At 45.4% G+C, this 22,466-nt stretch overlaps 1 protein-coding gene across 2 annotated transcripts in view; it reads right to left on the bottom strand.

Annotated features, from left to right (window-relative positions):
• The window catches only part of PRIMA1 (proline rich membrane anchor 1), a 51,122-nt gene extending 29,675 nt beyond the window's left edge, over positions 1-21,447 (bottom strand). The window contains exons 1-3 of one of the 2 annotated variants that reach the window (XM_071426563.1): positions 21,197-21,447; positions 20,725-20,858; positions 14,412-14,562 (exon numbers count right to left, since the gene is read on the bottom strand). In XM_071426563.1, coding sequence (XP_071282664.1) covers positions 14,412-14,562; positions 20,725-20,858; positions 21,197-21,398 — 487 coding nt within the window. In that variant the 5' untranslated portion in view covers positions 21,399-21,447. The remainder of the gene's footprint in view (positions 1-14,411; positions 14,563-20,724; positions 20,859-21,196) is intronic. The other variant, XM_071426561.1, reaches the window with a different exon arrangement.
• Between the last annotated feature and the right edge of the window lie 1,019 nt (positions 21,448-22,466).

The raw sequence follows: 22,466 nt of genomic DNA, 5'->3' as shown, positions 1-22,466 counted from the left end.
TGCAAGAAACAGAACTGGAACTGCAGGTGAAAAAACCTGATCATGGATAGTCAGTAAGGAAGAGAGCAGCTGGGAGGGGGAGGTTAAGTGTGATGCTCAAGATCTGAGCTTTAGGAGTTATTGAACCTGCACACATTTAGGTTTGGGTTTAGCAATAGATTTCACTAAAGCTCCATGTTACTGTGCTTTCTTGGTAGGTGACAGGCAGCTGCTTTTCCTTGGCAGATTTGGGATTCTTACAGAAAATGAACATATTGTTAGGACCAAAATAAAATAATAATAAGTAAAAATATTGGTTGGCCAGACGTAAGTAAAGCACATTGTGGGAAAGTGGCTTGTGCAAACTCACTGCACCTCAGTGAGAAAGCCAGAAAAACAAAATGACTTTTGACTCCTGGCCAGTCCTCCTCTCTGGATTGTATTTCCTCTTCTTTGGGAGTAAACACAAACAACTGATTTGGCTAAAATGACATTACAGGGGTGGAAACAGCAAACTCCCTTTCTGACTTGCCAGGCAGGCGCCAGATCTCTGCCCCAAGCCAGCACAGTGACACCATGCCCAGCAGCTCAGTGCAGCCAAGCCCTAAGGTCAGACACAAGGCAGGATCCCACAGGATGCCCTGGAATGGCTGACACTAAGCTTGTGGGATAACCTGCCTTGGTTTTGTACAATTGCAGAGGGAAACTAGAGAACAATTTAGAGTTCTACATACACATGGAAATATGGCAATGCATAGAGCAGAGCAGTCAAGGGATTGTCAAACAAAGTAGGAATGGAAAGTCTGTGTTCCAAATGATTAACAGGCTGAGTGAGGGCCAGACCTGCCTGCCTTAATCCTATTTGGTGGTTGGTGAAGCTGATGGGATGCACCAGAACTGAGGTACCCCTCATTTAGGGGCAAAACATGCTTTCAGCTGCTGAGGTCTTTTGGAGGGGAGCAGGGTTAGAGAGCACAGAGGGAGAATCTGTTCTCTAAAACATGATCTGGAGAAGCAGTAGCATTTATAGACCTTGTGGTAAAAAGGCTTTTAAGGAGATTACATCATAGCTAGCTTCTGTGTTAATACTCAGCTCTGGCACTTATCTTTACAATGCATGCTCACATCAGCCAGTGCCCTCTGATCTGACTTTGTCTGGTGTTTTTCTAACCAGCAGTCTCCCCATGAGACACTGCTTTTCACTCCCCATCTGATTCTCTCTCAGCATAAAGGACTGAATTGTTTCTACCCTGACTGAATCACACCCTGTCCCTCTCTGTCCCAAGCAAATGAGAACTGAAGCCTGTGCCTCGCAAGGCAACCTCCTCCTGCAGCAACACAGGCATTTGGGAGAGCCTCATGGGCATGGTCACATCCTCTGCTCTCCACAGCCTGGGTCACTGCCAGGCTGGGCAGCACCAAGAAAGTCCCCATGGCACCCCCAGGAATCCTAAGGGCTGCCTCTCCTTAGGAGCCATGGCTGAGGGAGCCCTGCCAGACCTGTTTGCTGAAATGGAGGAGATGTCAATCACATTAGTGGGTATCTAACCAACAGGTCACAAGTGCCACAGCATTTGGTGTTAAATTAGTACCCTGGCATTTATTTTAGAAGGTAACCTGGTTTCCAGAGGTTCTTAGCACTCTGAGATATACATGAAGATATACAACCTTAAGTTCAATTTTCTGCATTTCATGACACAGGCTCTAACCTCTCTGTACTTAGGCACCATGTCACTGCAGAAGACAGAAATTCCCCTCAGGAGGTGGGTTCCAGGCTCAGTTCCCCTCCTTTCTCACTGAGTGATTTTGGGACAATTTCCACTCCAGCCTTGTTTCTCCTTCTCCAGGATGGGAACAGTTGCTCCAGCTTTCTAAATGGTTGCAAGGTGTAGGGATCTTGTGTTGCCTTATGTGCAACATAAGGCTGCATGTCAGCACTGTTGCTATTTCTTTCCCAGTTCTTTAATAGAACAGACTTTAAAGTACCCATTTAAAAGTACTTCATCTATATTTCCACAAGAACTAGCTGTAATTATCTGACCTTCCTGTGAACCCCCAGTTCAAGGAAACACAGCAGCAAGGCCATGGTCTGTGACAGAGCAGCAGAGCCCAACACTGACCTGGAGACAGTAGTTCTCAGTTCTTTTGAACAGAGGCACCACTGAGAGGCACAGAGATGTGCCAGTACCATCCACCTCATTGCACAAACACACACTCTAGCTCTTCAGTGGCAACTGATGTGCACAGGCATTTCAAGAGCACTTGCAAATCTTCAGTGAGGAAAGATCAGTGCTGAACACAATCTGCTTGTCCTGCCAAACTGTGACTTCATCATGTTACAGTGATGAAAGTGAAAAAGCATCCAGAAAAAAAGAGGCCTGAAAACACTGGACCTTCATGCTAAATCTGCCATTTCAGCACACTTGGGCTTATTTCCCTGAACAAGCCCACATCCACATATGCATGCAGATATCTGGGGGTGTTTAGCCTGGAGAAAAGGAGGCTCAGGGGAGACCTCACTACTCTCTACAACTGCCTGAGAGGAGTTCCAGCCAGCTGAGGGTCAGTCTCTTCTCTCAGGTAACCAGCCATAGGACAAGAGGACAGTCTTAAGCTGAACAAGGGGAGGTTTAGGTTGCACATTAGGAAGAAGTTCTTTAAAAAAAGTGTGATTGGGCATCAGTATGGGCTGCCCAGGGAGGTGTTGGAGTCACCATCCCTGGAGGTGTTTAAGGAAAGACTGGATGTGGCTCTTAGTGCCATGGTCTGGTTGACAAGGTGGTGTATGATCTCAGAGGTCTTTTGCAATCTAAATGATTCTGTGACTCTGTGAATAACTTCAACATGGGCAGGAAGAAGTTTGCTTCTGGGAATCAGATATGAGGAGACTTCTTCAAGCTGCCAGGGAAAAGGACTATCTTTGCTTGCAGGCTTATGGCACTGTGCCCTGAGCCATTAGACATCAAACAAAAGTAGGAACCAGTGAAAGAAATAAAGGGTTGCTTCCAAATTGGAACTCACTAGGTCCAGGACATGCATTTTCCCACCTCAATCCCATAGCCAATACCACCTCCAAGGTCCACTGCAGTAAAACAGGTATAAAAAGAAATAAGTATTCTAGACTCTTTCTTCCCCAGTCAACCTGTCTTGTTTTCAGGCTGTTTCAGAGGCTGTTTTAGGGCAGAAGATGGGCTCATCATCAGTACCAGGAATTTCTGGGAGAAATAGGCTCCTTTGTGGAGCAGTGCAACTGCAGAGGTCAGATCATGGGGAAGCAACTGGCAAAGAGCAAAGACACTAAGTAGAAAACTTGCCTCATCCTCCCTTGTGACCTGATGGCCACCACTCACCTCAGACCACAGTGAGGAAGTGATTAGTAAACAGTAAACAGATTAGTAAACAGTAAACATCAGTAAAGAGCTGTCCAGTCCAAATAAGGTGGATTGAATCATGGCTTGAGACACTTGCTGAGAGCTAAGTGGCTTGGAGAGCTTATTCAGCATCTATCTGAATTTTTAGGAGATAAAAGCCCTTAAAAAACTAGTCCTTGCTTCTACTGTGCCTCAGGTACCCTTGGATGAAATCCATGCCCCAAAAGGTGCCATGAAGGCAGGTTCTGGTGAGCCTGTTAAGGTTCTGTGGTAGGGATAGTTGTATGGACACTGTAAGCTCATACAGTGAGCCTTCCCAGTTTGTTCATTCCCTTATTGAATATACTTATCTGATATGTTCTCCTTTTCAGGGTTTTGCTGAAGCTGTATCATCATTGGCAGAGGAGTAATAAGACAAGCCATAGTTCTGGTTTTTAGGCTGCCTCCTTTCATTCATTACTGCATGGTGATGGTGTGGCTGCAGGTGCTGCATCTCAGCCCTGCCACAGCCTCACTGTGTGATGGTACAGCCTCTTATTCCTTGGGACAGGACACAGCTGATCAATCCTATAAAAATTGCCATTACTTTTGAGCATAACAATAATAATAATATTAACAATCTTCAGTGCCTGACACCTACTAGTTTCAAATACAAAGTTTACAAGGATGAAAACATTATCTCTGTTTCAGATATGGTTACTCTGGGTGTCTGATATTGTAGCTGACTCTGTTGAGATCTCCCAGCAGGTTGGTGGCAGAGGGAGAAGCAGTGCCCTGGATTCTTTTCACCATTCCCTGGAGGGTGGGCAAGATGCCTCCTTTGTGGGAGTCACAGTGTGTCACCCTCAGACCTTCTGAAAGCTTATCAGTCTTTCAGCTCTTACACTGAACAGACCTTCCAAGGAGGGGTGATAGAGGCTGAAATTCAGGCAGCTGAGATGTGATTTCAGGAGTCTACACTCTTACAGTGATTACCAGTCTTTCACCAGCAAATGATTGATGAGACACCTCAGGGCTGGCAGATTCAATCTCACAGAAAGATGACAGATTTTCTTGGTATAATGTTTTATATACAGATTGAATTAAAGTCCAGATTTGCACAACTTCTTAGAGTTCAACAGTATTCCCATGAGTGGTGCCATCAGTCACAACCTGTGCAAAGTGAATAAATTCAGTGCTACTGGTATTAAATCATTTACTTGTAGATCCTTAACAGCTTTTTCAAGAGCTTGAGAACCTCTAGGTAATAGCAAAGATTAGACAAACCTCACGTCTTACTGCTAACACTTTCTCAAAATTAGCACCTTCAGGGAAGTCTGAGACAACACCAACTGCAGACTGAATTTCCTAAAACAGATTGTGGAAGACTTGGACATACTCTTCATATTTTCCTAATGTGTTAATAGGACAGTTTCTAAGGTACTGGTTTATGCCCATCTCTGAAAAATAAATGGTTTGCCTGTTGGGCACCCCAGTATATGAAGAGAGTGACTATAACAGACATATACTTTAGACTGGTAAGTGCAGATGGCTCTAAAGAGTTCATTTTACAAAGAAAGCCATTTTGCAGGTCATATGTCTAAGTTTTAGGGAACAGCCAGCTGACTGTGTAGCTGATACTTCTCTTGATGTATGGCATCTATATAAACATAATCCTCCTATTTGATATTATGTGGTTTATTCTTTGTATCCCTTCAATAACTCAGTTATTGCTGGAATTAAGGGCTACAATGATCACTTAAAAATGTCCCTTAAAAGATCAGTGAATAATTCCCATACCTACTACTCTCAAGTTCCTTTTCCAAATTGTATTCAGATTCAACTTAAGGGAAATTAAATTGATGACCCATCCAGAATAAAATGGAACTGAAATGTGAAAGGCCTTCCAAACCAGGTGTAAATTTAATTCTAATATAAGTAAAATTACATTTATCAACTAATAATTTTTCATGCAGTTTCCATAAAATACAGAACACTTGAAGAGGCAATTACATCACATTAGTAGATCGAGGCATTTCACCCTGCCAAATGCCCTCATATGAAGTCCTCAATCACCACTCAGTGTATTTGGAACTCCTGCAAAGCTAAAAGACAAGGCACAGGTTTCTTTTCAGCCACAAAGGCAAGCAAATTGGTTACAGGTTGCTACTGCACTGCCCCCAGGCTTGATACAGACCATGACTCCCTCCTGAGCCCACAGCAGAGGGCAGCCCCCCTGTAGAGGATGCTCTGAAAAGCTGAGGCAGAGCACCTGCACCTGGCCAGATTGAAACAAGAGTTGAGCCAAACCCTCCCTGTGCTCCACTGACAGTCATTTCCTTTGATAATGGCTATGAAATAAAAATATGCATCACTTTCAGAAGGAAAGGAAAATGTCCAGGGATGATTCAAGAGAATCTGCTCCATTGGTAAAAGTCCAGTTTAATAGCAGCATTTGTCAAGGAACAGATCTTTGTCTAAAATTATTTCTAACCAATGAACTGATGAAATACTAGCTCCATTTAAAAGACATTTCAAAATAATAAAATAATTCATTTAAACAGCCATTAGGGAGCCACAATTTGCTGCTATATTTATATAGTTATAATGCAACATAATTTACTAGTGGAAGGGTTAAATTAACTTGCATAATTATTAATAACAGATTTTGGCAGCAGCATCAGTTATTAGCTGATATTCATACTATATTAATGGACACTGTGTCCTCACTTTGGGATAACATCCTGAATTTCCAGCCTACTGCTTCCTTGACCTGCTACACTGACTTAAATATTACCCTTAAGCTGCAATTACACAAGCAGGGCAGCACTTTTATATCCTGTTCATAACAATACAATGCACAAAACCCTTACAAGAACATATTTCTTCAGGTCTGCTTTGCCAAGGTCAGCTGCTTAGCCCTCCCTGCTGGAACAGCTTGTGCCAATTAAGCATTTACTTTTGACTTGTCAAGATGAGGCACAACTCCTTCTGCCAGGAGCAGGTGAACCTACAATTACTTGTAAATCAGCAGCCTCTGACTCATCAGTAACTTCACTGAAGATTTGTTATCTTCTTAATCAGTGAAATGGTAGGCATGTACAAATGGACTGCCATCCACAGAAGGAATTAATGTCTTCAGCTTAGCTGACTCCTTCTGCTTAAAAAAAAATCAAGATGTTGGAGTGTGCATCTCAGAGTAGAAAGGACTGTTCTATTGCAGAACCAGTTTAATATGTGATGGTTCTTTTTAAAAATTAGACAATGCTTTTAATCTATAGACAACAGAACTCCCACTGATTCATGCACTGCAAAATCTGGCCTGAGGCTCTTACTTTTAAATACTTCAAAATGCATTTTCAAGAGAGAGGATTTTTCCATTATATCAATTTATTACTGTATGAAAAATTCAGAACAAATATGCAAGGTCCCAGAGCAGGGGAGATATTCATCACTTGCCTAAATAACAATCAGACTTGGCAAAAAATTTCAGAATTTATTGATGAAAAACTCTGAAATGGGAAAGCACTGGAAGCTGAGACTGACCATCTGGTCTTACCAGTGTCTCAAACAGAAAGAGATTTTACAACTCAATATGAGGAGATGTTAGGTGAAAGAGTGACAGCAGAATCCGATAATGAAAGTATTTGTATGAACCTTTCCAGTCTTACCTGCTTTCTAATCACTAATCCTGCTCTTCAAACTTAATATAACATCTTAGATGCTCAAACTATTTCAAATTTTGTATTTGACTGCTGCTTAAGGAATCTCCCCATCAAAAATAATTTTCTCATTTTGAGAAGAGGTGAGGATTTGTAACTTTTATTCCTACACCAGAAATAAATGTGCTTACTGGGAAAAAAAGGCAGGATTTTGAATTCTATATGTCTTTGGTGACAAAATCAAGTGCCTGCAATTTGAGGCAGAAAATCCAATCACTGCATTTCTGATTTAGATGGGTGAATTCTGCTTAATCCAGTCTTGGATGCTTAATGATTTGGTTCACTGTGCTAAGAGTGAAGGTAGTGTCTGTGATGTGAAAACAACATGATGGGGACTTGGACTAGACTCTGCTTCTGCCATCCTCCATGGCTCCAGGCTGTGGGCTCAGAGTTCAATTTAGATTTGAAAGTCTCCAAATCCTACAGCCAGTTCTGAGAGTCACATTCCTCCAGTAACACAAAAGTGCATGTGGGAGATGAGAAGAATTGAATTTTGGTTTTGCTTTGTAAATTATGAACAATGCTCTCACACAAGACTGCAATTCACAGTGTGACAGCTGTGTTACCAAAACTGGAAGGGCTTCCCTGTTTCAGCATTCTGTTTGCATTTTAAAAAAGTCACTGTCTAGACCATGCTCTCACAGTAGCAGTCACTACTGTAAATGTCTTCATGCAGGAGACAATGTGTCCCCTGCCATTTTGGGGCTACTGTAGTTCTCTGCTGTTCAGGTTTGGGAGTCACTATGTTGTATGCAGGATGGAGGAAAATGTCTTCCCCATATTCTAAAACAAACCCAGCCCTGTCTGTTTGCTAAAATTCCTTTGGGCATCACTTGGGAGAAATCCACCCAAGATTCCTCTAATATGTCCAAATATCTCAAAGATGAACAAGTCCTTCAGGCAGAAGGGCAGTAGGTGAAGGGTGGTCCTGCCAGCTGAGCACTTAGGGCCAGCAGCTTTGCAGTGGGTGCTTGTAAAGACAGAGAGCCCTCACAAGATGAAATGCTTAACCTAAGGGAAACCTAAACTCAGAGCTCGCTGAGGTGCTCGACTCCTGTTGCAGCAGCCTAAATCAGACTGAGCCAAGATGACCATCAGGTATCTCATATTTGAAGACACATCGTGACCTCCAGGAAGGCTTCGATTCATTTTGCAATCACAGCTTCCCCATCACTCCTGGGGGATAATCAGACCTCTGCCAAAGACAAAAGTTCTTTAGGCATTGAGTAGCAAACACATCAGCATCCAAGTACAAGAAATGTAGTGGTGAGCATCAGGACCACGCTCAGTTTTCCTGCTGGAATAGCAACATGGAGACAGAATTCAGCATAAGGTTCTAACTCACTCTTTGAATCCACAGTGGATCACCTGTGCATTCCACCATCAGGATATAGGACCAAGAAAATCCCAATGAAAACCCATTTCTTATTCTTTTATGTCCTAGAGCCATGTAATGTTTATTTCTATAACAAGTTCTTGCTCTGAAAGCCTATTTTAACAATTAGCAAGACATCTGAAAACTTTGTTTACTTGAAAACCTATACAAAGTTTAAGAAGTTACAGGCTATTCGTGTTCTTCAGATCCCTGTCTAATATACACACATTGTGACAGCCCAGAGATGAGTGGCATTCCTCAGGGGATGGTATTAGAACTGGTGCTGTTTAACATCTGTGTCAGCAACACAGACAGTGGGATTGAGCACATCCTCAGCAAGTTTGCTGATGACACCAGGATGTGTCATTCACTCAACGTGATGGAGGGGATGGATGCCACCCAGAGGGAGCAGATGCCATCCAGAGGGAAGGGATGACATCCAGAGGGACCTTGACTGGCTTGAACAGTGGGCCTGTGCAAACCTTGTGAAGTTCAACAAGGTCCTGCACCCATGTTGGGGCCATCATGAGTGCAAACAAAATCTGTGAAAAGAATAGATTAAGAGCAGCCCTGAGGTGAAAGACTTAGGGGTGCTGGTGGACAAGATGTTTGACATGAGCTGGCAATGAGTGCTCACAGCCCAGAAAGCCAAGTGTGTCCTGTGCACCAACACAAGTGTGACCATCAGGTCAGAGGAGGGGATTCTCCCCTCTGCTCCACTCTCATGAGAGCCCACCTGCAGTACCATGATCAGCTCTGGGGCCAGTATAAGGAGGATGTGGACTCACTCCAAGAGGCGGGCATGAAGACGATCAGAGGGCTGGAGCACTCTTTCTATGAGACCTTAGAGGTCCTTCTATGAGGCTGAGAGAGCTGGAGAAAACTCCAGGGAGACCTTACAGCAGCACTCAGCACCTGAAGAGAGCCTACAAAAAGGCTGGAGAGGGACATTTTACAAGGTATGGCTAAGGACAAGGGGTAATGGATTTAAACTGGAAGATCATAAATTTAGATTAGATGTTAGGAATAAATTCTTTACTGTGTGGGTGGTGAGGTACAGGAACAGGTTGTCCAGAAGTTTTCAAGGAGCACTTCCCCATCCCTGGAAGTGTTCAAGGCCTGTTTGGATGGGGCTTTGAGGAACCTGGTCTAGGGGAAGGTATCACTGCCATGGCAGGGAGGTGAAACTAGATGATCTTTATGGTCCTTTTTAACCTGAACCATTTCATGAATCTACAATCTGCCCCAAAAGATCTGAATGCCCTTATCTTTCCTACTTGCACTAAAGGGACCCTACATGCTTTCTGAAATGAGGCTGTACATCTGAGCTTATACAGCTGCCAAAAGGTTTCACCCTTCTTGTAGCTGGTCATTTTTATTTTGGCATTTTCACCAGTCCAAATAATTAGTTAATTAGATGCTCTGTCTCCAGAGATAAAGATTTCACTCTGAAAAACAAAATGATACAATTACTGCATGGAGATTAGAGTCCTCTGCAGTGATGTCATTCACTTTGGCCTTGCACTGACATGATTGTGCTTGATCTCAGCTGACAGCTCAGGGCAAGCTTCCACTAAGGTCAGGAGCTGTAAAGACTTCACTGTGCACCTTTGTGCCAGCATCCAACCACCAGAGACTGGTTCATGTATCCAGACTCAGCCTAAGTTTCCTCCTCTAAATTTTGACTGAAGCAATGTTTGAATGAACACTTCCTTTGTCCAGAGAGCAGATGGCAACACCATGGACTCCTTGTCCAATATGGGAGAAAGGTAAAGCAGAGAGCAAAATGTTGCTCACCAATAAGTGAGGAGTACAGGCAAGAACATCCTTTCTCTTCCTTGTACCATTTTAAAGCAGTCACTTCTGATATTTTTTTTCATAAGACCTTACACGGGTTAAAACTGATCCTGACTACTGTGTATATCTAGTTCTAACCCCTTCCCCCTTTCCTCTTTTGAAAGCCTAGCTTTTACTTCCAGACAAAGTCCTTTCTTCTTTGCAATGCCCCTGGAGAAACCTGCATGCTCACAGAGTATTTAGGGCTTGACAACAGCAGTTTTTCAGATTTTTAAGGATCAACATCATTTGAACTAGCTTAATCTCATGGGTCTGTGAAGCTGGGTTGGAAATGCTGCCTAAACAAGTATTCCATCCACCTTGTCTTAGTCTTGGCTAAAATCCAGAGACAAGGAGAAAAGCAGATGGAGAGAAAAAGACACAGTTAATTAAAGGCCAGGTTCTGAGCATCTCTATTGCCTTCAGGTCATTACAGACATATCTAGGGAACACACTCAATTTCGTTGAAAGTTCCTTCTTCCTTTGCTGTCAGCATCTAAGTTTAGTTGGCCTTAGGCCCCTTAGAGCCTCATGAGCTTTCCCTTCACTTCATCAAGGAGCAGTTTTCTAGGCATGGGTTAAAGAGCAGGCTGCTGCTTGCATAAGGGGAGTTACTCTGGAAACATCAATGGCCAAACCGTCTGCAGGAGCTGCCACGGGCTCAGGGACTGTGTCTCCTGACAGTCCCCACCATCACACAGTCCCCACCATCCTAGGTACTCCCAACATGGGCTGGAGTCCCTCTCCTCAGCCCCTGGGTAAGGTACACATCTGTATCAAATCAGACAGCAGCATCTCAATGGGATGACAAAAACCTGCATCTGAAATGAAGCTCAGGAAAGTCAAAGCTCAAAAAGCCCATGTGTCCCACTTTGCAGAAAAAGGTGCAGGTGAACCAGCAATACTGAGAGACCCAGCATGCACAGGGAGCAGCATGGCTGATGGCAGCTTTCATCTGGATACTGTAAGGGAGATGGATTCCCAGGAGGAGACACAGGGTTGTGCTGCCATGATGGAATTGGCTGCAGAGCAGAGGCAGTGAAGGCAACATCAGGGGTTGGATGAGGCACCATAAACACAAGTGGTCCATGTGAAGGAGTTAAAAATGTGGGGAAAGGAGACCTGGGGTCATCCCTGAAGGAGGACAAAAGCACTCTATTTAATTTCCCATATTCATATGGTTTCATTCATTTATTCAGTGCCTCCTCAGGATGTGCTGAAACACTCCCCACACATTCTTAATGTAAGTACCCAACTCTAACAGGGAGGTGTCTCCTAAACCGGGGAAAGCTGGTGCTCCTAACGCTGCTTGTGGTTTTAGACTGCCTGCTAAGCTGTGTGATTCTACTCATTTTCTCCAGAGGGAATTAGGTTATTTCCCCTCAGAGTAAACACAGCATTTTTCAGCTATTATATGTGAATTCTAGGATTTAATAGATTTTGTATAAATCTATCTGCAGGAAGCAGAACTAAAGATTTGTTGCTGGATCAACCTGTCAATACTGAAGTGTGTAAAGAGACACTAAATGTACTATAATTGTTCCTAAAAGTCCTCACAGCACAATAAAAGCCTTTCAGGGAGTGATTCAGCTGCTCACAAACAGTTATGCAGTGCCATCCCATACAACCAAGTAGGGTTTGTAAAACAATCAGGTGGGACTAATAGAGAGGACACATCAGAGGGTTCCCTGATTTTCCACAACAGCAGCTTGAGGCCATGTCAAAGAGCACTAGATGCTTCATACAGCAGACAACTGAACTGTCAGTGTCTGTAGTGACTGGAGAGACAAGATTTTTGCATGTATTGGCTTTAACCACCCAGCCCAAACCATGGTAGCTGCTTTAGAGTTGATCTAAATCTCTAGCAACATTCAGTTTGATTGCAGAGGGAGCTTTTAAGGATAGTACCTAGCTGTCCTTAAAGAGTTCTTCAAGAACTCTTTCCCTCTGCAGCCTTTTGTTGCTCACAAAGCTCTGAAAGCAATTCCAGCATTTTTATGTAGTACCTCATGACACAGACACTGTACCTTGTAAGGGTAAAAATCTTGCAGCTCCTGGACTGCTGTTTTTTTGCAGATGTCTTTCCAGTACTAAACTTTATTCACTTAGCAAGTTCAAAGTGCAAATCTAGCATCAACCACTTCACAATAGCTTTTGGCTCTTTACTTTCCTCTCCTCTGAATACCATTTAAAAGCAGTGTCTATAACATCAATATTTAACCACAAGGCTTGTTGTTTCTCCCAAGGAAGTGGATTGCTGTACACATGGACTAAATCACAGTGCCTAGACAGCTGATGATAATGAAAGCATCATTCAAGATGAGACACTTGATTGCTACTCTAAAGCTTACCAGTGAAAGAAATGTGTAATCTCTTTTTTTCATTGTATTTGAAATGAAGCCACTTGCTTAAGTATTAGTCATCTGGATTTATATAGCTCATTTTTAGAACTGTGTTAGCACCTGGCAATCCAGCCTGAGAAAGCACCAGGCTATCCCAGTCACAGGCCCATTAGATTTCTTGTTCTTCTTTCTGCAATGTGTGACAGACTTCTTTTTTTTCTGACATGATTTACTTCCCACTTGACAGGGGACAAATCCATGCACTCCGAGCAGCTGCCTGATGGAGGGGAAGCAGCCTGGCAGTGGTGCTCCCTTCCCAGTACAGCTGGTCAGCAGGGCTGGTCCCTGTGCCAACACTGCCACTTCTCATCCCCCTCAGGGTAACAGGGTACCCCAGGCACAAGAAAAGAGAGTGACAAAGTACTTTATTTTCTGGCTGTGATACAAAGATCAAGGTAATTTTCCATATTACTGCCCATGACATTTTCCTGAACATTGAAAGAGATTTTTCCTGCTATAAAAACTCTCCCTCTCCACTTTCCCAGCTGTCTTTGTACTTCCTTTCCCAAGTGTTTCACTGTTGGCTTTTCTCTGCCTTTGCCTTAATTTTCTGCAGTGTAGCACAAGTACAAAGCATGCTCCTGGCAGAAAAGACACTGAAAAATTCTGCCTGTCCTCTGCCTGACTACAAGATGTGCAGAAGCCTTCTTCATGTCTTCTGCACATCTGGAGATGCCGCTGATAAAGACAAACAGCCAAATGATGATACCTAATGATTTATTTTTCCCTGGGGGAAGTGCTGAGGATACTGGATACACTTTGCAACACTGCTCCCAGGAGAGTTTATATAAGCAGGGAGAAGAATTAATAGGCAGCCTTATGGGGAGAGATGAATTTATGAAAATGCAAAAGCATTAAGGAGATTTACTGGAACACCAGACTCCCGGGACCCAGTCTGTGTCCCTGAACCCAGCGGGTGCAGTAGAACCAGGAAGGTCTCTCCCACAGTGCAGGGACCATGGGGACAGATGTCACTCTCCAGAAATTATCTGTATGCCAGGGAGCACAGGAATACTGATGTGGAAAGCAGCTGCAGAGCTAGCCAGCAGGAACTGAAGGCACCAGGTGTGCTGGGCATGGGGATGTATGGCTGGAAATAAGGAGGAGCTTGGATGCACTGGGTAAGGCTTGGTGTGAAGAGAAAGAGATGAGTCTTAGCCTGCATGTGCATTAGTGAGAAAGCTGCTCACTTGCCACTGACTCCTGACATGCCTCCTATTTTTGTAACAGTTGTAAGCAATTTAAAACCAGTGAGCCTGAGTCACTGCTATGGTAAACTGCAGTGCTCCAGTGTCTTGACAACAGTCAAACATACTGAATGGTCTAGACAGAGTGTTTGGATTTTTGTCTGCTCATAAATTAATTTGCCTTGGAGCACCCAGACCTTCAAGCTGCACACCTGGCAAAAAAGGGGGTCATGACACTCAAGGGGCAGCACAGCACTGTGTCTCTGTAGGAATGCATTTCTCAGGGCTAGGGGATTAGGAAACCATTTAAAACCAGGGAATCATATCTAACACAATGAAAGGAGGGAATTTCTCTGGCTTTCCTCCAAAAGCCAAGCATTATTCATTGATCAGAATACAGATCTCCATCTCTACTGAGAACATTTCTTCTTCCATTTGCTAAGTGGAAAATGACAAATGAGCTAGCTGTGCCCTTTCCCACATCCCTTCTGCTGTCTCTCCAGGTGTCCCCGTGCTCTGCCCTCCTTCAGCACACCCCAGCAGTATCAGCAGGTACTTACTTGGCACCGCCAGCAACCTCGGGGGTGGCGGAGGTGGAGGAGGCGGCGGTAACAGAGGAGGTGGCCTGCACTGGCAAATTTCCTGGCAGCTCTCTGTAAATTTCTCTGCTACAGGCTTGGAGCATGACTTCTGGGGTTCACCCTGAGTGATCTGTGAAGAAACAAGTCATTGCATGAGCAGCAGAACTGTGAAAACTGGTGAATGTGTTCTTTAGGCTTGAGAACCTGAGTGGCACCTCAGACTTGTAGCAAGAACTGAGCTAAAGTTCCTAAGAGGTCCCTTCCCTACATGGTCCCCATTTTTAATATTTCTTTTATTTAACACAATATCTTCAAGAACTCTTTCCCTCTGTCAAATTTGGTTAAGATTGGCCAGCTGGCTTCTGAGTTATTATGGGGTAAGGAGAAGGCAGGCAGTGGCAGACAATACGATTGCATAAGCCTTCCTTCCTTAGGAAAGCCATCTAGCAGCATGCATTATTCACAGGGTCATTGCTGCAAGCCAAAGAGAGCTAATAAAAATTACAAGACAGTTAGGGTCAGGATTATGTTCATTTTCCTTAAGGCAGAACTGAGAGCCAGAGGACATCCCTCCTCTGCTTTGCCAGCCTCACTTGGAAGTTCAGAGAGCATTTCACAGGGTGTTTCACTTCCTGCCAAGAGGGGAGGCTACCCACGTTTTAATCATCTGTGGACCACAGCAATAACATGGTTTAAATGGAAATGCCACATTGTAGCCTCCTGTGAGATGCAGTGTTGGTTAATAACAAAAGTGAGGATGAGGCATTGCAGAACCCAAGCATAAGCATCACTTGGCCATGAGCAATAATTTAGCCATCACTGGTATACGATATATTCAGTAGCTTGATCTAGTCATGACAAGGACTGTTTATTAACAGCATATTTTTCTTATCATAGAAGTATTTACATAACTAGGGATTCAAGGAATATTCAGCAAAATTCGGTAAAATGTAATGTTACAAAATGGAGTCAGTCCCCAATGAAAAGGAAATTTGCTGAGCATCACAGAAGCTTCTGAGAGGTGTTAACTTCAGAGGTCTCTAAGCCAGCTCTTTTTGAATGACTTATACAGGATACAATTTCGAAGAGACAAAGCAAAGCCTAAAAGATTAATAAGCATGTTATCTAACAAGCACTTTGAATGTAAGCATTAGGAGACCGCCTGGGACAGACTGGTGTCCTGCTGAAGCTAAGGACAGTTATGCTAGCATATTTTCTTGTCAAGTTTGGTCTCAGGCGGGTTATTGTCCTAATAGTTTTGGCCTAACATCACCTTCTTTAATTAGCTTTTTTCCACAACACGTTGGTCATTACAAAGATGTCTCATGCCATGCTCTCTGATCTGTTTTAGGCAGGCTTCTTCTGCCTCTCTGGCAGGGTCACCCAGGGTTGCCTTCTCCCCACTTCTCTCTGCTGCCCAAGTTTTGCTTCCCTGCCCCTGCCAGCTCTGGGCACAGTCTGTCTCCTCTCCCCTTCAACCCTGGCTCCCAGCACGGCCAGTGTACCTCTTCCACTGCCCACAGCTGAGCACCAAGGGGGCTGCACTGCCCTGCAGGAAAGCTGTACATATTGTTTCATATATTTCTGGCCAAAAAGAGAGATGTGGCAAATTAAAACAACATCACTGCACAAAGGATGTGTTCACATGCGTAGGAGGTTTCTAAATGCAGAAAGACGCATTACTCTGGCCTCAGGGAAATGGAGGTAGGGCTTTGTTGATTAAATATTGTGGGGAGGGAGGAAAGAATAGAAAAGGCTACGTGTAGCTAAGTTGGAAGGACAGCTCAGCACAGCATAAGGCAGAAGGCTCAGTTCTTTAAACAGCTTGTCTAAATCTATTACCAAAGATAGGGAAAAACAAATTCAGCACAAGTGCTTTCCAACTTTCCCCTTCACCGTCAGGTAACAGTAAGAGGATGGTTAAAGATCATCCCAGACAGCTTCCAGGAACTTACACAAACTCTCTGAACACTCTAATGAATCAAAGCGACTTGGCTGTGTAATCCCTCATGACTAGTAATAAATCTGTCAGCAAAGAAGGTTTATTTGTTTTTAAAGTAAGTGATCCCAGGCAGCAGAATATCCTCCATGCTGCTTCAGCTCTTCCAACACTGCTCACATGAGGGGCTGGTGTTCCAGGCATGCTCCCAAGAGCAGCCCTGTGAGAGAAGCGTCCTTCCCTGCAGTGTTAGGGGCATACCTGGGGTACCTCCTTGTTCAACAGGTGTGACAAGATTTACTGTGCTGACAGAAGGAGGTGGGACAGCACCTCTCCAGTGGTGCTGGCAGCTGATTAGGAAGCAGCTATTAACTCCCAGCTACAGCCTGGGCCCTGGGTTATCGAATCCTGAGAGCTCAGTGCAGTCTTGCAGGGGACAGTGTGATGGGAGAAGATGGACACAGAGAAGAATAACCCTGAGCAGCCTTGGAGCCAGCTTCCTTTGCAGATCTGAAGCAGCTTTGCACATGTAAGTTTGAAGACAGTGCTGGTATGGCAAAGCTACATTGACTTATTGCTCTAACTTAATATCAACCAGAAGCAAAGGCTTGCTCTGTCTTTTTTTAGAGCTATTGACTACTTTTAAATCCCTGGAGGCTTTCCTCCCTTAGGCTGGTAATAGAGTGTCCTCAGAAAATAGTGGATAATTTTCTCAATTACTTTTCAGACAAGATTAACACTATCATGGCCAGTCACTTGCTACTCCTGCTCCTGTCTACTTTAAAAATATTATTTTAGAGAAAAAAAAAAAAAGAAAAAAAAAAGGAAAAGTTGCTTTATTTCTCAATACTTCAGCCTGAACCTCTATAACAATTTCCCATGATCATTTTTAAATAGTCAGGAAAGAACTGACATTTAAAAGCATGGGCTTTATCACTATTTGTTTCCCTTCTCCTGTCACTGGGTGAAATGTGTGGTTGTTAGAAGATAAAAGTAGGAACATAAATATTACCTTGATGGGTTTGTCTTAAAGGCTTTGTTTTAAAAACAAAGATATTTTAAGTTGGTTGAAATCTGCCAAGAAAAGGAAATACCCAAATCGAGGTTGAGGGCCTCAGGGAGGAGAGAAATAGTCAAGGACTACAGCAAGAGGACAGAATAGTAACAGTAATATAAAGCAGCAGATAACAGTAACAAGATAGAATCAGGAGAAAAAGGAAGGCATTTGGCTCCTTTTCAAGGAAAAAAAAAATCCCCCTGTTGATGTCTATTAGTCTTCTTATGAAAGAAATGAAGGCTATTACTTGTGTCTTCTAAAGGTAAGCAGAAAAAATCACTAGAAAATATGCTTTAGGGAACAATCTTGCTCTGGCAGGAGATGATGAAATAATACTCCATTGTTTCTTTCTTAATGCTTGCAATTCAAGGTAAACTGCCTTTACAGCGTGTGGCAGGAAAAGTGTTTTGAAAGAGCCACACCTTTCTATGGCCAGGTCAACTAAATGAATCTGGCCTCAAACTTTACTGCTTATTTGCTCTGGCAGACTCTCCCACGGCCCCAGAATGGCTCTGGAAGAGCTTTGCAGGTAAGGTGTACCTGGGAGCCCAGCAGGCTGCCAGGCAGTGTGTGGCACAGGGGGGGTTGCCTTGGCAGGGGATCACTCTGGAGATGGATCCCTTGCTCCCTAGCTCTCCCAGCCATTCCTCTGCTGCTGGAGGGGCCATGAACACCTTTTCTTGGCCTATCTGAAACTTGGTTGCTTGTTTGGCACAAGGCTTTCTTAGCACACTGAGCAGTTGGCCAGTCTAGACATATGCTGCCTGGACTTCAAGCTGATACATTTTTCCCCTGCTCTGAAAATAAATAGAGTTGACTTTATGGATTTGTGCATTTGATGTGAACATGTTTTGCAAAAAGAACAAATGCTTTAAAATATTTATGGAAATGAAAATCTGATCCACAAATGTCCAGGGAAGAACAAACAGAAAGTGGTAACTGGTGGTTTCTTTTTGCAGTCTCTGTCTCTGAAGTTTATGCCTGTGGAATATTTCTCTTTAATTCATGGTATCTTTTAGAAACAGTGTTCTTAGTCCTGTTTTGCATACCATGGAAGAATAAATCTGCATGTGGTCAGAACTGTTTAGTATTTCAGTAGAGTCCCATGGGGTTGCAGCAGTCCACAAGCACGTTCTAGAGAGTGGGATGGGAAAAGAGGATTAATACAGTCCCTGGAGGGTGGCCTTCTTGTGACTTTTTTTAATCAGGTAAAGGGAGGAAAGCTTTAACAGAAAAGTGCAGTTGACTGAAGGCACAGAGACCTCTAAAAGCCTGCTGATGTAGCAAGAGCTTTGTCTCTTGGTAGCAGTCTACAGAGATGAGATGAGATCTCACCAGTGCTGCATAAATCCCAGGACAGCTCTGTGCAATTCACATCAGTTAATCCAGATCCATGTTTACAAAACCAGAAAAAATGTGTCCCTGTTATTTATCATGACTCTTTCTGCACTTTTTAAAATTATGTCAAAAGCCTCTGACAGAATCATCCCTTTCCTCTTGTCACAGAACTGGCTACCATGCTAATAAGAAAAGATTGTGGGTTTTGTTTTGGTTTTGTTTTTAGTAAGACAAATATTTCTCCTTTGATTAGCATCTGACTGATTCTTTTAAGTGTCTCAAGGCAGGGCCTAAGGAGGAAAAGCCGAGGTGGGAGGGAGGGCTATGCCACACTAAGTCATTGTGGGGACAAATGCGTGCAGAGGGGCTGGGGGATGTGAGAAAACAAACACGCCTGCTGCTAGAGATGGAGCAGGGCAGGGGAGCAATGATGCAACAGCACAGAATTAGTCAAGGAGAGAATGGCTTGTGAGACTGAAGATAAGAGCAAGGATTATGACTCAACATGGAGAAGGGAATCTTGGGAGGGGTTCAACCATGAAGGAATTTCAGTCACAGGAAGGATGGAAGGCTGGCATGCCAGTGAGCATTCCACACCTGCCCTTCCCATTGGAATCTGCTGATGGGAGCCTAGTTTGGGGAAAACTGGAAAAAAGCAGGCTTAGTGTTTGTTCTTCCACAGAACAGCAAGCAACAGCACAAGTACAGTTGATGAATGGGTCATTCATCCAAATTCCAAATTATTGCAAGGAAAGGCTGGTGAGCTCCTTGGCTTTTGTATTTCTCAGAGCCTGTTTCAATTTTTATAAATGTAATTGTTTTAGAAAAATAATTTTAGATCATGTGAGTAGTTTCCCAGAAATATGTTTATCCGAGGGTTTTTTTCTCTGCTCAATTGACTGACAGGGGAGAGGTAGCAGGAGGCATCTCTTTTCACCCAACTGTGCTTCCCTGAGAAATTCAGCTATAGTTTAACTTAAGATTAGCTACCTCAATACTTGAGGAGGACAGCAGGAAGGTAGCGCTGGCAGAAATTTTTATGACAGGACATTGCTTTAAAGGTTGTTTTTGTTGTATTTCTGTTCATTTTAATCCACAAGGAGCACAAATCCTCTTTGTCATTCATGGCAAGAGACAAGATGCTAAAACAAACAACATCTCTCTAATCTCTTGGGAGTCACTAAGTTTAGATCAGGGAGTAAAAGATGTGGAGTCTCCACTTTGTTTTTCCAAGAAAGAAACTGTAATTGGTCTGTTCTTGAACGGCACTTGGCTGGCTCATCAATCACTTCTCTGAAGACTTATATTATAAATAAACTTTGAAATATCGAAGTGACGCATTTGAGATGAGCTTTGCTGCTGTTCTGATTCTCCAAACTGGATGGGCGCTCTCCCTCACTGTGTACCGATTGCTCCCAGTCTCTCTTGCTGGCCACCCACATTACAATCAAGGTCACACAACACCACGGCGTCGGAGTTGGCAAAAGCTGATTCAGCCCTTTACCCAGAAAACCCTCCATTCAATTCGCAATCAATACCGAAACCCCGCGGCAAGGCACGGCCGCCGGGGCTCCGCTCCGCCGCTGCCTCTTCCCGTGCATCTTGCCACCTACAGCAAAATGCGCTTCCCAGCCCTCCGACCGCCGGCGCGCCGAAGAAACTCCACTCCATCCTGCTGGGACCGAGCACTCTCGGACCGAGTTCGGCGCTCCGGGGCTGGCACGGCCGCCCGTCCCGCACACCCGCCATCCCGCAGCGCCCGGCACGGGGGGCCCTCGCCGGGGACAGCTGCAGCTCTCCCGGCTTTGGGGCCGCCCGCGCGACCACCGCCCCGCCACGGCCTCCTCCCCGCAGCGCCGGGGGTGCCGGAGGGGCTCTGCCCGCGGCCCCGCTTTTCCCCCGCCCCGGCCCCGCCGCCCCCGCGCCCCGCAGCTGCGAGCGGGCTCGGGCGGCCCTACCTGGAGGGACCCCCAGAGCGGGTGGAGGGCACAGTGCAGCAGCAGGGAGGGCCAGCAGCAGCGGAGCAGCCCCAGCAGCTGCCGGAGCAGCATCCCTCCTGGGCGGGCGGGCGGGGGCGCGGGCTCCGGGCGACCTGGGGAGGGAGCAGAGCGAGCCGGCAGCAGAGGCGTTGGCTCGCACCCATCCCCGGAGCGCGACTGTCCCAACTTTAATTCTGGAGGGGAGGGAGGGAAGGCGGGAGGGAAGGAGGGGGGGAGGGAGGCAGGGAGATGGGCGGGTGGGGAGGGGAAAGAGTGGTCGGGAAAACCCAGAACCCTGCAAGTCCCGGCTCCCTCAGCTGGGAGACGCGCCTCCACCCCCGCCCTGCCCGCCTCCCTCCCTGCCCGCCCCGCCGGCTTCCCCTCCCTGGGATGCTCCGGCTGTCGCCGCCAGCAGCCTCTCCGCGCCGGGGGCTTCCCGGCCGGCGCTCACCGCTGAGCTCGGGGCTCCCGCTCACACGGGAGGGGAGCGGGAAAAGTTTAGAGCCAGGCGCGGAAAAAAAGAGGCAGGGCCGGGGCCAGGGCCGGAGCCGGAGCCGGAGGGGAGAGGCGGGGAGAGCGGCGCGGCCGCGCAGCCCGGGCATTGCATCTGCCACCGGCCCGCCGCCGCTGCTGCAGCGATTTTTCAAGCCCATCGAGGCAGTCCCTTCCGCGCACGGCTCCCCTCGTCTCTCCCTCCCCGCCCGGGCTCCTCCCGGAGGCAGCTGCCCTGCGCTGAGCCCCGGGCGGCTCGGGGACCTGCGGGAGTGGGGAGCGCCGCACCCGCCCCGCGCCCTCCCCGCCGCCGAGAGCCGGAGCCTCCCGAGGGAGGCGCGGGATGAACCGGCACCCCCGGCCTGGAGGAGCCCCGAACTGCGGCCGGGAGGTTTTGGGGTTGGTGGCTGTCGGTGTTCCCTTCTCTCCTGAGTGACGCAAGGGTTTGTCCTCTGACAGGCGGGACATGGGGCTGGGTCGGCCCGCTGTCTCTGGGATGAAATAGGGAAGACGCTTCATGGCATTTGTGGTTCTATGTTCCAACAAAACACGCGGAAATGTGTAACAGTGCATGAGGGGAAGTGGATGGATAGACCACCCTCCAATATCGAGGCACCACAGGAAGGAAACAGTAGGAAATCAAGGATGATGATGGTTTTGCTTCCAATGAAGCACTAAAAGCAAAACAGCTCTTTTGTGACTTGGGCTATTGCTGAAAGTTGGGCCTTGTGGGTATCAAGATGACCATAAAACACTTGTTATTGGGTCCATGACACAGGGATCTTGTTTTCAATGTTTCAAATGCAGTAAAGCACATGGGTATGAACAAAATACTAGTTCCAAGGTTTACATTTCATACTGAGAGATGAATGAGTTTAGTTTTTCTTTGTATTTCTTGCACTCACTCAGCCAAGTTTAATAAAAATCTGCTCAGAGAAGAAGGAATGGAAATACATTGACCTCTGAACTGATAAACAGCTAAAATTCTTTTTTCATACCACTGTTACATTCATTTCATGTCCATTCATTTCAGCCCCGACAGGCACTGTTTTAAATGTCAGGACTATCAGGCCCAGGAGCATTTTACAAATGAGAACAGCACACTGGAATTTAATGGTGTTACACCTGAGTTGAGGTGGAGTCGTTGAACCCTGTTTGTAAATCCCTGTCTTGTGGTTTTATAAGATCAGAATTTAGAGAGGCAGAGACATTATGATCTTGAGTATAGG

The sequence above is a fragment of the Agelaius tricolor genome, unplaced genomic scaffold, assembly GCF_023055355.1.
Source record: "Agelaius tricolor isolate 1412-34295 unplaced genomic scaffold, bAgeTri1.0.p SCAF_5, whole genome shotgun sequence".
In the NCBI taxonomy this organism is placed as follows: domain Eukaryota; kingdom Metazoa; phylum Chordata; class Aves; order Passeriformes; family Icteridae; genus Agelaius; species Agelaius tricolor.
The sequence above is the reverse complement of the archived record's forward strand: the minus strand, read 5'-3'. Positions and strand labels throughout refer to the sequence as shown.